This window comes from Ylistrum balloti, unplaced genomic scaffold (genome assembly GCF_031769215.1).
Source record: "Ylistrum balloti isolate Yb309-2 unplaced genomic scaffold, AGI_CSIRO_Ybal_v1 Utg370948, whole genome shotgun sequence".
Taxonomy (NCBI): domain Eukaryota; kingdom Metazoa; phylum Mollusca; class Bivalvia; order Pectinida; family Pectinidae; genus Ylistrum; species Ylistrum balloti.
The window spans coordinates 454,185-471,154 of NW_026782534.1; the positions used below are offsets into that span (position 1 = coordinate 454,185).

The 16,970-nt window shown below is 40.8% G+C and overlaps 1 protein-coding gene across 1 annotated transcript in view; it reads right to left on the reverse strand.

The window, feature by feature from the left end:
• LOC132559673 (endonuclease/exonuclease/phosphatase family domain-containing protein 1-like) overlaps positions 1-16,970 on the reverse strand; it is a 35,409-nt gene that overhangs the window by 11,732 nt on the left and 6,707 nt on the right. Inside the window, exons 2-3 of the mRNA XM_060224290.1 lie at positions 13,028-13,079; positions 4,864-4,971 (exon numbers count right to left, since the gene is read on the reverse strand). Of these exons, the coding sequence (XP_060080273.1) occupies positions 4,864-4,971; positions 13,028-13,079 (160 nt within the window). The remainder of the gene's footprint in view (positions 1-4,863; positions 4,972-13,027; positions 13,080-16,970) is intronic.

A 16,970-nucleotide genomic window follows, 5' to 3' on the forward strand; every position in this document is an offset into this window, starting at 1 on the left:
TTTGTAAGTGATGGATGTGTTTAGGGGCTCAGTAGGTGATCCAGCTATACATCAAGTTTAGTTAAAGTAGAACTTATATTTTTTTCAGCAAGAGATCTAAGTGCAAAACCTTCATTTAAAATATCAATGTTGATGCAGACACTGCTTTAGCCAGTGTTGACAGCAGAAAAGTAACCTCACAATTTCGCCTTCCAGACTTTTCATAACAGATTAGACAATACTAAATAAATCAAAACAAAAAAGTTTGTAAATATAAATGCCCTGGTTCACTTTGAAGAGTTTAAGTAACCCACATATAAGTCTCACCAACAGAAGAACAGAGACAGAACATATTACAAGACACTATTGTTACATATATTACAAGCACTCTGATGCACCAAGTAATAGCTAGACACACTGTATTTCTGTGCTGATGAATATTATATGTATACCTATACATAAACACCAGTACCACTATTTATATTACTCCTGGGTTAGTGTTATCTATTTAATGTTCTCCAAGAAAATGCTATTAATGAACATTTAAACCCTCTGAAAAAAAGCTAAACAATATAATAACAAATTTGGGAAGTCAAACCAGTTGATGTGTCACCCTGCATTACCAAGTCCCCCCTAGGTTGTTCCTACATGTTCTACCTGTCTATGTGTCATTCTGTATACTAAGCTACACAATCTAATGTGTCACCAAGTCCTCCAAAGGTATTTCCTACATGTTTTACCTGTCTATGTGTCATTCTGTATACTAAGCTACACAATCTAATGTGTCACCAAGTCCTCCAAAGGTATTTCCTACATGTTCTACCTGTCTATGTGTCACTCTGTACACTAAGTTACACAATCTAATGTGTCACCAAGTCCTCCAAAGGTATTTCCTACATGTTCTACCTGTCTATGTGTCATTCTGTACACTAAGCTACACAATCTAATGTGTCACCAAGTCCTCCAAAGGTATTTCCTACATGTTTTACCTGTCTATGTGTCATTCTGTACACTAAGTTACACAATCTAATGTGTCACCAAGTCCTCCAAAGGTATTTCCTACATGTTCTACCTGTCTATGTGTCACTCTGTACACTAAGTTACACAATCTAATGTGTCACCAAGTCCTCCAAAGGTATTTCCTACATGTTCTTCCTGTCTATGTGTCACTCTGTATACTAAGTTACACAATCTAATGTGTCACCAAGTCCTCCAAAGGTATTTCCTACATGTTCTTCCTGTCTATGTGTCACTCTGTATACTAAGTTACACAATCTAATGTGTCACCAAGTCCTCCAAAGGTATTTCCTACATGTTCTTCCTGTCTATGTGTCACTCTGTACACTAAGTTACACAATCTAATGTGTCACCAAGTCCTCCAAAGGTATTTCCTACATGTTCTTCCTGTCTATGTGTCACTCTGTATACTAAGTTACACAATCTAATGTGTCACCAAGTCCTCCAAAGGTATTTCCTACATGTTCTACCTGTCTATGTGTCACTCTGTACACTAAGTTACACAATCTAATGTGTCACCAAGTCCTCCAAAGGTATTTCCTACATGTTCTTCCTGTCTATGTGTCACTCTGTACACTAAGTTACACAATCTAATGTGTCACCAAGTCCTCCAAAGGTATTTCCTACATGTTCTTCCTGTCTATGTGTCACTCTGTATACTAAGTTACACAATCTAATGTGTCACCAAGTCCTCCAAAGGTATTTCCTACATGTTCTTCCTGTCTATGTGTCACTCTGTATACTAAGTTACACAATCTAATGTGTCACCAAGTCCTCCAAAGGTATTTCCTACATGTTCTTCCTGTCTATGTGTCACTCTGTACACTAAGTTACACAATCTAATGTGTCACCAAGTCCTCCAAAGGTATTTCCTACATGTTCTTCCTGTCTATGTGTCACTCTGTATACTAAGTTACACAATCTAATGTGTCACCAAGTCCTCCAAAGGTATTTCCTACATGTTCTTCCTGTCTATGTGTCACTCTGTACACTAAGTTACACAATCTAATGTGTCACCAAGTCCTCCAAAGGTATTTCCTACATGTTCTTCCTGTCTATGTGTCACTCTGTACACTAAGTTACACAATCTAATGTGTCACCAAGTCCTCCAAAGGTATTTCCTACATGTTCTTCCTGTCTATGTGTCACTCTGTATACTAAGTTACACAATCTAATGTGTCACCAAGTCCTCCAAAGGTATTTCCTACATGTTCTTCCTGTCTATGTGTCACTCTGTATACTAAGTTACACAATCTAATGTGTCACCAAGTCCTCCAAAGGTATTTCCTACATGTTCTACCTGTCTATGTGTCACTCTGTACACTAAGTTACACAATCTAATGTGTCACCAAGTCCTCCAAAGGTATTTCCTACATGTTCTTCCTGTCTATGTGTCACTCTGTACACTAAGTTACACAATCTAATGTGTCACCAAGTCCTCCAAAGGTATTTCCTACATGTTCTTCCTGTCTATGTGTCACTCTGTATACTAAGTTACACAATCTAATGTGTCACCAAGTCCTCCAAAGGTATTTCCTACATGTTCTACCTGTCTATGTGTCACTCTGTACACTAAGTTACACAATCTAATGTGTCACCAAGTCCTCCAAAGGTATTTCCTACATGTTCTTCCTGTCTATGTGTCACTCTGTATACTAAGTTACACAATCTAATGTGTCACCAAGTCCTCCAAAGGTATTTCCTACATGTTCTTCCTGTCTATGTGTCACTCTGTATACTAAGTTACACAATCTAATGTGTCACCAAGTCCTCCAAAGGTATTTCCTACATGTTCTACCTGTCTATGTGTCACTCTGTATACTAAGTTACAATGTCCAATGCCTCAACAATATAAAAGCCCAAGGCTCATTAAAATGAAAAACTCTGAAGACTTGTTTTATTAAATTACAAAATCAAATGAAAACTCCTGTGAGATTCTATCTACAAAGTTAGTCTGATCAGAAGTAGACTTGTACAGACAGTGATATAACAAGGAGAGGATGTTAGTCTGATCTGAAGTAGATTTGTACAGAGAGTGATATAACAAGGAGAGGATGTTAGTCTGATCTGAAGTAGATTTGTACAGACAGTGGTATAACAAGGAGAGGATGTTAGTCTGATCTGAAGTAGACTTGTACAGACAGTGGTATAACAAGGAGAGGATGTTAGTCTGATCTGAAGTAGACTTGTACAGACAGTGGTATAACAAGGAGAGGATGTTAGTCTGATCTGAAGTAGACTTGTACAGACAGTGATATAACAAGGAGGAGAGGATGTTAGTCTGATCTGAAGTAGACTTGTACAGACAGTGATATAACAAGGAGGAGAGGATGTTAGTCTGTTCTGAAGTAGATTTGTACAGACAGTGATATAACAAGGAGGAGAGGATGTTAGTCTGATCTGAAGTAGACTTGTACAGACAGTGATATAACAAGGAGGAGAGGATGTTAGTCTGTTCTGAAGTAGATTTGTACAGACAGTGATATAACAAGGAGAGGATGTTAGTCTGATCAGAAGTAGATTTGTACAGACAGTGGTATAACAAGGAGAGGATGTTAGTCTGTTCTGAAGTAGATTTGTACAGACAGTGATATAACAAGGAGAGGATGTTAGTCTGTTCTGAAGTAGATTTGTACAGACAGTGATATAACAAGGAGGAGAGGATGTTAGTCTGATCTGAAGTAGATTTGTACAGACAGTGATATAACAAGGAGGAGAGGATGTTAGTCTGATCTGAAGTAGATTTGTACAGACAGTGATATAACAAGAAGGAGAGGATGTTAGTCTGATCAGAAGTAGATTTGTACAGACAGTGGTATAACAAGGAGAGGATGTTAGTCTGTTCTGAAGTAGATTTGTACAGACAGTGGTATAACAAGGAGAGGATGTTAGTCTGTTCTGAAGTAGATTTGTACAGACAGTGATATAACAAGGAGGAGAGGATGTTAGTCTGATCAGAAGTAGATTTGTACAGACAGTGATATAACAAGAAGGAGAGGATGTTAGTCTGATCAGAAGTAGATTTGTACAGACAGTGATATAACAAGAAGGAGAGGATGCCTGAACCAATAAACACTGATTTAATAGCAAATCATTAGCGACAAGAGTACTAATTAGATTTAAAACTGTCACATGGAACCATTGTAATTAAACAATCAGAACTGGACTACAGAAATGAGTCACAACGAAGCATTAATTAAACTGTTCCCATGGAAACAAACATTAAATTCTTTAAATCTCAAATCATTATAAATTTAACATATTAATGATATTTTTTCTGCAACTGCCTTCTGAAATGAAGGAAGAAGTACAGTTTATGTCCTGGTAAATATGAACCCTTAATATTTAACATTTAAGGTATCTACTTTTAATGAAAATTTTAGAATGCTGTTTCTGCTATATTTTCCTATCTCTTCTGTTAACACCATCTTGACACTGTCAACCACATCTCTCATGCTGTTAACACACAAACAATACCATAATCATATGACCTCAGATTGATACAAATAATATCATCCAATTCATGCAAAGTGTTTCTTACAATCTCTCAACACTACAAAACTACAATGTACTCACTTACATTGGACTTTTCACTATCAGTTTTTGAATACCTACTTACGTGTTACTTTCCAATATCAGTTAACTCCCCTGAATACTAACTTACTTGTACGTTCTGCCCTCAGTTACCTCCCTTATATACCCACTTACCTAGCACTTTCTTCCTTTTTCACCTTAACTGAACCTCTTGTCTGGTATGTTCCTCAATACTTCCCCCCTGAAATAATTGGCCAAGTAGATTTTTCTGTAATCTGCCTTTGACACACACTTACTTGGAAGATTCATCAGTTACTTCCCTTTGATACTTACCTGGTACATTCGGCCAGCTGCCTTGGATACTACACATTTCCAAACACCTCGATGACCTTGAAACTTTTTCACCCCTGGAATGCTAGGATTGTTTAATTCTTTACAAATCTGAAATTCATAAAAAGAGATAAAAAAATCTATGTCACTAAGCTCATTAAGTCCATATTACTTTCAAAACTTAAAGTGCAAAACAAGACAAGATAAACATTTGTACATCAAAAGCAATGCGATATAAAACAAAAATGAATAATCAAAAAAGATCTTAAAGCATTTTGAGGTCTGACACATAATAGCAAGAAAATAGTGAGTATGTACAATGGCTATTAGAGAATAAATTTGTTCAACGATATAAACTATCACATCTGGAAACTTCTTTACCTGCGAGTTCCTTCAATGGAAGAACTTCAATTTTGTTCTAAATGAAATTAGATCAACGATAAATTACAAATGATTTGTTATCTGAATTGTTAGAATTTTGAAGTTGACTGATAAACCGAAATGACTGATCATTATATGATAATAGTAAGGTAGACTTAAACCTTTGTATAGGTCAAGGCATACACAATATTTGATTTATTTTATGGCTCTGTGTGTACAATATTTAAAATGATTCAGCACAGTCCCTGAGGTGTAAAAATCCCATCTGCCATTTCCCTACCACGCACAGTCCCTGAGGAGGTGTAGGAACCCTATCCCTCTGCCCCCTACCCCGCACAGTCCCTGAGGAGGTGAAGGAACCCCATCTGCCTTTCCCTTACCCAGCACAGTCCCTGAGGAGGTATAGGAACCCCATCCCTCTGCCCCCTACCCCGCACAGTCCCTGAGGAGGTATAGGAACCCTATCCCTCTGCCCCTTACCCAGCACAGTCCCTGAGGAGGTATAGGAACCCCATCTGCCTTTCCCTTACCCAGCACAGTCCCTGAGGAGGTATAGGAACCCTATCCCTCTGCCCCCTACCCCACACAGTCCCTGAGGAGGTATAGGAACCCCATCTGCCTTTCCCTTACCCAGCACAGTCCCTGAGGAGGTATATGAACCCCATCTGCCTTTCCCTTACCCAGCACAGTCCCTGAGGAGGTATATGAACCCCATCTGCCTTTCCCTTACCCAGCACAGTCCCTGAGGAGGTATAGGAACCCCATCTGCCTTTCCCTTACCCAGCACAGTCCCTGAGGAGGTATATGAACACCATCTGCCTTTCCCTTACCCAGCACAGTCCCTGAGGAGGTATAGGAACCCCATCTGCCTTTCCCTTACCCAGCACAGTCCCTGAGGAGGTATAGGAACCCCATCTGCCTTTCCCTTACCCAGCACAGTCCCTGAGGAGGTATAGGAACCCCATCTGCCTTTCCCTTACCCAGCACAGTCCCTGAGGAGGTATATGAACCCCATCTGCCTTTCCCTTACCCAGCACAGTCCCTGAGGAGGTATAGGAACCCCATCTGCCTTTCCCTTACCCAGCACAGTCCCTGAGGAGGTATATGAACCCCATCTGCCTTTCCCTTACCCAGCACAGTCCCTGAGGAGGTATAGGAACCCTATCCCTCTGCCCCTTACCCAGCACAGTCCCTGAGGAGGTATAGGAACCCCATCTGCCTTTCCCTTACCCAGCACAGTCCCTGAGGAGGTATAGGAACCCCATCTGCCTTTCCCTTACCCAGCACAGTCCCTGAGGAGGTATATGAACCCCATCTGCCTTTCCCTTACCCAGCACAGTCCCTGAGGAGGTATATGAACCCCATCTGCCTTTCCCTTACCCAGCACAGTCCCTGAGGAGGTATATGAACCCCATCTGCCTTTCCCTTACCCAGCACAGTCCCTGAGGAGGTATAGGAACCCCATCTGCCTTTCCCTTACCCAGCACAGTCCCTGAGGAACTGTAGGAACACACACACCTTGATTAGTGAGACTACTATAATCATCGTCCACTATCAGTTAACCTTATGACAGCACTACTACTTCTCCCTTCTGTCCTGACCCAAAACACCCTTACAAGTTCGCATTTCATTAGTCTCATATTAATCAATAACATGACCAGAGGAGATGAAATCCCAGAAGAACCATCCTTATTTTACAGCCTTTTGTTATCATTTCATATTCATGTTAACTTGCTTTCTCTGGACTGCTGAATACCTTGCGTAGAAGACAAGCAGTTGATGACAGGGAGTTTACAATTTCACTATGCCATGAGCCCTAGTCATTATGTAAGATATTTCCTAAATGTACTGCTCCCTTGATGAAAGAAATAGGTGTTGGAAAAAGATTGAGTTATTGATAGGAATAAGAAAATACACATTGACTATAAATCTTATCTATAGATTAGCCACATTTTCAACCTCTCCAGACCAACACTTAGTTTATACTGCTCCTATTCGACAGGAACAATGTACATTTAAAAACTTCTTATGTACATTCAAGTCTATTCTTCAATGTGGTTGATTCTTCTAAACAGAACAAAAATTACTTAAACAAGTAGCATGTGTCTATTTGTTCCTTATTATAACAAAGTGAAACATGAAATGCTGTTTTTCTTTTACATAATCAGATAATCCAAGTACAGTTATACTGAGGCTTACTGCCACAAAGAAACTCAGAAATAAATCACAGTGTCTGGAGCAAACGCCACAAGTCTGGGTTAGGGCACCAAAACATGCATGTTAAATATAGCAGACAGTGTTGTTGTTTTGATAAACATCTGCAGACAACCAGTTGCAGCAATCTCATTTTTTTTTCTCTTTACTTAAATTGTTTTACAACCATCATCGCCACCACCATCAACTACAAGGTATCATGGGACCTGGAAGTGTGTAATTCAGTGCTGTGTGGTCATGTTGGTGAAAACCAGCAGTGACTAAAAAGTTGGTAACACCTTGAAGTCGAACCTGACCTGGATTCACACCAACACAATACAACAATAACACAAAAATGATGGGCCCCTCCTATGGAGACTACACCCGTAGTTCAGTAGCACCTGTTACACACAGTCATCAGCAGCTGTTATGAATCATAGTTACCAAAGGCTGGTGTAAGTGGTAAATATTGTACATAACTTCCCTACAGACCTCCCTCTTAACTACTTTCATATACTTCTTCCCTTCCTGTCCCATAATCTCCCTTTACCATCTCCCTCTACATCCCTATCATCACACCCTCTGTTCCCCTTTTCTCCCTTCCCACTTTGTCCCTCATTCCCTTTTCTTTCCTCATACCTTCACCCTCCACCTCCCCATTTTCACACCCTCTGTTCCCCTCCTCTCCCTTCCCAATTTGTCCCTCATTGCCTTTCCTTTCCTCATACCTTCACCCTCCACCTCCCCATTTTCACCCCCTCTGTTCCCCTCCTCTCCCTTCCCACTTTGTCCCTCATTCCCTTTCCTCATACCTTCACCCTCCACCTCCCCATTTTCACACCCTCTGTTCCCCTCCTCTCCCTTCCCACTTTGTCCCTCATTCCCTTTCCTCATACCTTCACCCTCCACCTCCCCATTTTCACACCCTCTGTTCCCTTCCTCTCCCTTCCCACTTTGTCCCTCATTGCCTTTCCTTTCCTTATACCTTCACCCTCTACCTTCCCTTCATCACACCCTCTGTTCCCCTCCTCTCCCTTCCCACTTTGTCCCTCATTGCCTTTCCTTTCCTTATACCTTCACCCTCCACCTCCCCATTTTCACACCCTCTGTTCCCCTCCTCTCCCTTCCCACTTTGTCCCTCATTGCCTTTCCTTTCCTTATACCTTCACCCTCCACCTTCCCATCATCACACCCTCTGTTCCCCTCCTCTCCCTTTCCACTTTGTCCCTCATTGCCTTTCCTTTCCTTATACCTTCACCCTCTACCTTCCCATCATCACACCCTCTGTTCCCCTCCTCTCCCTTCCCACTTTGTCCCTCATTGCCTTTCCTTTCCTTATACCTTCACCCTCCACCTCCCCATCATCACACCCTCTGTTCCCCTCCTCTCCCTTCCCACTTTGTCCCTCATTGCCTTTCCTTTCCTTATACCTTCACCCTCTACCTTCCCATCATCACACCCTCTGTTCCCCTCCTCTCCCTTCCCACTTTGTCCCTCATTGCCTTTCCTTTCCTTATACCTTCACCCTCTACCTTCCCATCATCACACCCTCTGTTCCCCTCCTCTCCCTTCCCACTTTGTCCCTCATTGCCTTTCCTTTCCTTATACCTTCACCCTCTACCTTCCCATCATCACACCCTCTGTTCCCCTCCTCTCCCTTCCCACTTTGTCCCTCATTGCCTTTCCTTTCCTTATACCTTCACCCTCTACCTTCCCATCATCACACCCTCTGTTCCCCTCCTCTCCCTTCCCACTTTGTCCCTCATTGCCTTTCCTTTCCTTATACCTTCACCCTCTACCTTCCCATCATCACACCCTCTGTTCCCCTCCTCTCCCTTCCCACTTTGTCCCTCATTGCCTTTCCTTTCCTTATACCTTCACCCTCTACCTTCCCATCATCACACCCTCTGTTCCCCTCCTCTCCCTTCCCACTTTGTCCCTCATTGCCTTTCCTTTCCTTATACCTTCACCCTCTACCTTCCCATCATCACACCCTCTGTTCCCCTCCTCTCCCTTCCCACTTTGTCCCTCATTGCCTTTCCTTTCCTTATACCTTCACCCTCTACCTTCCCATCATCACACCTCCTATTCCTGCTTCTCTTCTAATCCCCACCCCTTATTTCCACTTCTGAATTTCATCAGAGTAGTACATGGATTTTTCTTTAATGAAGAAGTCCACACTACCGTTAATTTGTCAACATAAACCAGACTAAACAAACACTAACGATACACCTATAAAGTATACGTAGGAAAGCTATCTTGTCTAGCCATCAGATCATCAAAAGTATCCCTACTGGAAGCCTTATCACTACCTGTTTTGTTTTCCTCTCCTACAATAATCCTCTGTTTGCCTCCCAAGTGTGCCCTATAGCATCCTAATGACCCCTAACCACTGCATGGCCACCGACTCATAAATATCTCAAAACTGGAGGAAGAATAAATCAATTCCGTACATTCATCAATCTATACCACCAAAAATCTATTTATAATCTGTTAAATCAATCAATTTTTTTTTTCATTTGATGAACCGAAGTATCAATATTGAAACAAATGAATTAAAAAAAAAAATTTTTCTCTGAATTTCTGTACTAAAAAAAATTATCAATTTAATTGAGCCAAACTTGAATGATTATCTATGACTAGCAGTGGGAATTTTCAGCAAGTGATATATGGCCACTCTCAATCTATGGGTACCCAGGTAAATTCATTCACTTCAATACCCATGAAACTTGTTCCAGGAATATTTCACACACAATGGTACTAACATATATTATCAACAATTTGGTAGTTCAACCTTTCTAGGGCCTTTCGTTTTACAGGAAAGTTTGAGGACAGTGATAGATCAGGCTGAATAAATGATGGGCCAGTGCTTAAGGTTCACTTGGTACAGGTGAGGTAAAGGCTCTTTTGTACTGTGGTATAGTATTTAAATCATTTAGCCAAGACTAAAACCTATTCACAAATATGAGAAGGTCATCTGTCAAAGTCATCTTGACAATTTGCGAAAGGTTGCATCTCTGTTAAGAGTGCTTCCCTAAAACAATTAAGAGTGCTACCCTACACTTTAGAAAATGAAGATTGCTTCCCTACACTTTAGACAAGTGGTTTCCTACCCTTAAGACAATTAAGAGTGATACCCTACCTTTCAGACAATTAAGAGTGCTTCCCTACCCTTCAGACAATTAAGAGTGCTTCCCTACCCTTCAGACAATTAAGAGTGCTTCCCTACCCTTCAGACAATTAAGAGTGATACCCTACACTTTAGACATTTAAGAGTGATACCCTACACTTTAGACATTTAAGAGTGATACCCTACATTTTAGACATTTAAGAGTGATACCCTACTCTGAAGACATTTAAGAGTGATACCCTACTCTGAAGACATTTAAGAGTGATACCCTACCCTTCAGACAATTAAGAGTGATACCCTACCCTTCAGACATTTAAGAGTGATACCCTACCCTTCAGACAATTAAGAGTGATACCCTACCCTTCAGACAATTAAGAGTGATACCCTACCCTTCAGACAATTAAGAGTGATACCCTACCTTTCAGACAATTAAGAGTGATACCCTACCCTTCAGACAATTAAGAGTGATACCCTACCCTTCAGACAATTAAGAGTGATACCCTACCCTTAAGACAATTAAGAGTGATACCCTACCTTTCAGACAATTAAGAGTGCTTCCCTACTCTTCAGACAATTAAGAGTGATACCCTACTCTTCAGACAATTAAGAGTGATACCCTACCCTTCAGACAATTAAGAGTGCTTCCCTACTACCAGACAATTAAGAGTGATACCCTACCTTTCAGACAATTAAGAGTGATACCCTACCCTTCAGACAATTAAGAGTGCTTCCCTACTCTTCAGACAATTAAGAGTGATACCCTACCCTTCAGACAATTAAGAGTGCTTCCCTACTCTTCAGACAATTAAGAGTGATACCCTACCCTTCAGACAATTAAGAGTGCTTCCCTACTCTTCAGACAATTAAGAGTGATACCCTACCCTTCAGACAATTAAGAGTGATACCCTACCCTTCAGACAATTAAGAGTGATACCCTACCCTTCAGACAATTAAGAGTGATACCCTACCCTTCAGACAATTAAGAGTGATACCCTACCCTTCAGACAATTAAGAGTGATACCCTACCCTTCAGACAATTAAGAGTGCTTCCCTGCCCTTCAGACAATCAAAACTGCTCCTCTACCCTTAACACAATTAAGATTTCAGCATTCTCTGGTTATGTACATCACCAACAGAAACTTTCACAATAGACAATCACTTCATCAAACCTAAACAACCATACATACACACATAAAAGACTTGACTGAGACAATAGGAATGAACAGATAAGTGAAAACATTTTAAAAGCTATATCCTCCCACCTTCAGGTATAAACACAATAACAGCCCACTACACACTGCCACGTGTGAGCACCAATAACGATCACTGACTCCTTGTTGTCATGGCTACTGATTGCCGTGGCCATACTCACCTTTGTAATCAGCCAGTTCTTGAATGCTACCAAACTACTGAAAAAACAATGAGAAACAGTTATAATGGAGGAGAGAACGTCTCAAACAAAATATCTTAATCAGAATCATCAGTCAATGGGGAAAATGGAAAGAAAATAGCAACCAAAATTGAAGAAACAATGTTAATTGACGTGATACCCACAGTCTGTGCACAGAATCTGACTGCAGTCTTATTCATAACAAAAAAGAGGCAGAAAACTGTTAGAGATTGAAATATACTGGAATATGCTACATAACTTATTTCACTATCTGGAAGTACCAGGTAAAAGGGATCATAAAAAAACAAGTAATGAATTTTATTATGTTGTTTATGAGAATAAGGTTTAAGCCTTTACACATCATGTTATAAAGAATGTTTACATTTTTTAAATAGGATTAAATATTCATTGAGTTAATGCCTACGGACGGGATGGTTATATCAATTACAACAAATAATCAAAGCTACCCATAAGATGGATTGAGAGAGGCTTCGCTATACCCTACCCTTCAGACAATTAAGAGTGCTTCCCTACTCTTAAGACAATTAAGAGTGATACCCTACACTTAAGATAATTAATTAAGAATGCTATGCTACACTTTAGACGATTAAGAGTACTTCTCTTAAACAATTATGATTTTCTACTGGGAAATAAAAAAAACAATTTGAAACCTTAAGAGAAAAACAATGACAATCAAGAGTGCTTCCCTGCCCTTCAGACAATCAAAACTGCTCCTCTACCCTTAACACAATTAAGATTTCAGCATTCTCTGGTTATGTACATCACCAACAGAAACTTTCACAATAGACAATCACTTCATCAAACTGTAGATGCTAAACAACCATACATACACACATAAAAGACTTGACTGAGAAGTTGTACTGGTGTTGTGATAGGAATGAACAGTTGGGATAAGTAATGAAAACATTTTAAAAGCTATATCCTCCCACCTTTGTACCTCCACTCAGGTATAAACACAATAACAGCCCACTACACACTGCCATCGTGTGAGCACCAATAACGATCACTGACTCCTTGTTGTCATGGCTACTGATTGCCGTGGCCATACTCACCTTTGTAAGCGCCTCTTCGTCAGCCAGTTCTTGGAATGCTACCAAACTCAGACTGAAAAACAATGAGAAACAGTTATAATGGAGGAGAGAACGACTCAAACAAAATATCTTAATCAGAATCATCAGTCAATGGGGAAAATGGAAAGAAAATAGCAACCAAAATTGAAGAAACAATGTTAATTGACGTGTCTGACTGTACGTCCACAGTCTGTGCACAGAATCTGACTGCAGTCTTATTCATAACAAAAAAGAGGCAGAAAACTGTTAGAGATTGAAATATACTCAACTCACAACACATCCTCTGAATATGCTACATAACTTATTTCACTATCTGGAAGTCAGCTTACATAAAAGGGATCAAGAAAACAAGTAATGAAGTCTATTATGGATAAAACTCCTCTACAACACATTCTCTGTCTCATCTCAAAGGATAAAAGAATCCCAACACATTCTCTGTTCATTCAAAGGATAAAACTCCTCTCAACTCCCAACACATTCTCTGTCTCATCTCAAAGGATAAAACTCCTCTCAACTCCCAACACATTTATATCAATCTCAAAGGATAAAACTCCTCTCAACCCCCAACACATTCTCTTCTCATCTGTCTCTATCCCAACACAAGAGGATAAAACTCCTCTCAACTCCCAACACATTCTCTGTATCATCACAAAGGATAAAACTCCTCTCAACACCCAACACATTCAAAGGATAAAACTCCTCTCAACTAACACAGGATTAAAACTCCTCTCAACTCCCAACACATTCTCTGTCTCATCTCAGAGGATAAACTCCTCTCAACTCCCAACACATTCTCTGTCTCATCTAAAGGATAAAACTCCTCTCAACTCCCAACACATTCTCTGTCTCATATCAGAGGATAAAACTCCTCTCAACTCCCAACACATCCTCTGTCTCAGATAAGAGGGCGAAACTCCTCTCAACTCCCAACACATCCTCTATCTCAGCTTAGAGGATAAAACTCCTCTCAACTCCAACACATCCTCTGTCTCAGATAAGAGGGCGAAACTCCTCTCAACTCCCAACACATCCTCTGTCTCAGATAAGAGGGCGAAACTCCTCTCAACTCCCAACACATCCTCTATCTCAGCTTAGAGGATAAAACTCCTCTCAACTCCAACACATCCTCTGTCTCAGATAAGAGGGCGAAACTCCTCTCAACTCCCAACACATCCTCTGTCTCAGCTTAGAGGATAAAACTCCTCTCAACTCACAACACATCCTCTGTCTAAGCTTAGAGAATAAAACACCTCTCAACTCCAACACATCCTCTGTCTCAGCTTAGAGGATAAAACTCCTCTCAACTCCCAACACATCCTCTGTCTCATCTCAGAGGATAAAACTCCTCTCAACTCCCAACACATTCTCTGTCTCATCTCAAAGGATAAAACTCCTCTCAACTCCCAACACATTCTCTGTCTCATCTCAAAGGATAAAACTCCTCTCAACTCCCAACACATTCTCTGTCTCATCTCAAAGGATAAAACTCCTCTCAACTCCCAACACATTCTCTGTCTCATCTCAAAGGATAAAACTCCTCTCAACTCCCAACACATTCTCTGTCTCATCTCAAAGGATAAAACACCTCTCAACTCCCAACACATTCTCTGTCTCATCACAAAGGATAAAACTCCTCTCAACTCCCAACACATTCTCTGTCTCATCTCAAAGGATAAAACTCCTCTCAACTCCCAACACATTCTCTGTCTCATCTCAAAGGATAAAACTCCTCTCAACTCCCAACACATTCTCTGTCTCATCTCAGAGGATAAAACTCCTCTCAACTCCCAACACATTCTCTGTCTCATCTCAAAGGATAAAACTCCTCTCAACTCCCAACACATTCTCTGTCTCATATCAGAGGATAAAACTCCTCTCAACTCCCAACACATCCTCTGTCTCAGATAAGAGGGCGAAACTCCTCTCAACTCCCAACACATCCTCTGTCTCAGATAAGAGGGCGAAACTCCTCTCAACTCCCAACACATCCTCTATCTCAGCTTAGAGGATAAAACTCCTCTCAACTCCAACACATCCTCTGTCTCAGATAAGAGGGCGAAACTCCTCTCAACTCCCAACACATCCTCTGTCTCAGCTTAGAGGATAAAACTCCTCTCAACTCACAACACATCCTCTGTCTAAGCTTAGAGAATAAAACACCTCTCAACTCCAACACATCCTCTGTCTCAGCTTAGAGGATAAAACTCCTCTCAACTCCCAACACATCCTCTGTCTCATCTCAGAGGATAAAACTCCTCTCAACTCCCAACACATTCTCTGTCTCATCTCAAAGGATAAAACTCCTCTCAACTCCCAACACATTCTCTGTCTCATCTCAAAGGATAAAACTCCTCTCAACTCCCAACACATTCTCTGTCTCATCTCAAAGGATAAAACTCCTCTCAACTCCCAACACATTCTCTGTCTCATCTCAAAGGATAAAACTCCTCTCCCAACAACTCCCAACACATTCTCTGTCTCATCTCAAAGGATAAAACACCTCTCAACTCCCAACACATTCTCTGTCTCATCACAAAGGATAAAACTCCTCTCAACTCCCAACACATTCTCTGTCTCATCTCAAAGGATAAAACTCCTCTCAACTCCCAACACATTCTCTGTCTCATCTCAAAGGATAAAACTCCTCTCAACTCCCAACACATTCTCTGTCTCATCTCAGAGGATAAAACTCCTCTCAACTCCCAACACATTCTCTGTCTCATCTCAAAGGATAAAACTCCTCTCAACTCCCAACACATTCTCTGTCTCATATCAGAGGATAAAACTCCTCTCAACTCCCAACACATCCTCTGTCTCAGATAAGAGGGCGAAACTCCTCTCAACTCCCAACACATCCTCTATCTCAGCTTAGAGGATAAAACTCCTCTCAACTCCAACACATCCTCTGTCTCAGATAAGAGGGCGAAACTCCTCTCAACTCCCAACACATCCTCTGTCTCAGCTTAGAGGATAAAACTCCTCTCAACTCACAACACATCCTCTGTCTAAGCTTAGAGAATAAAACACCTCTCAACTCCAACACATCCTCTGTCTCAGCTTAGAGGATAAAACTCCTCTCAACTCCCAACACATCCTCTGTCTCATCTCAGAGGATAAAACTCCTCTCAACTCCCAACACATCCTCTGTCTCATCTCAAAGGATAAAACTCCTCTCAACTCCCAACACATCCTCTGTCTCATCTCAAAGGATAAAACTCCTCTCAACTCCCAACACATCCTCTGTCTCATCTCAAAGGATAAAACTCCTCTCAACTCCCAACACATTCTCTGTCTCATCTCAAAGGATAAAACTCCTCTCAACTCCCAACACATTCTCTGTCTCATCTCAAAGGATAAAACTCCTCTCAACTCCCAACACATTCTCTGTCTCATCTCAAAGGATAAAACTCCTCTCAACTCCCAACACATTCTCTGTCTCATCTCAAAGGATAAAACTCCTCTCAACTCCCAACACATTCTCTGTCTCATATCAGAGGATAAAACTCCTCTCAACTCCCAACACATTCTCTGTCTCATATCAGAGGATAAAACTCCTCTCAATTCTAACACATTGGTGTTGAGGTAAACCATAGTACATTGGGTTAAGTAAATAATCATACTAAATTACACACAGACAATCCAGAACTATAATGAAATACCTCTGGTGGCAAAACCATCACATGAAAACTAAACCTAATTCATCTTTTTTAAACAGACTCACAGACTCACAACCCACAACAGTCTGAATACCAGTGTCACTTAGATTACCATGGTGATACAGTCATGTGACCAGTGTGACAGATTACCATGGTGATACAGTCATGTGACCAGTGTGACTTAGATTACCATGGTGATACAGTCATGTTACTAAGGTCACTTATATTACCATGGTGATTATTTAGTCAGAATCACAACCCTAAACAGT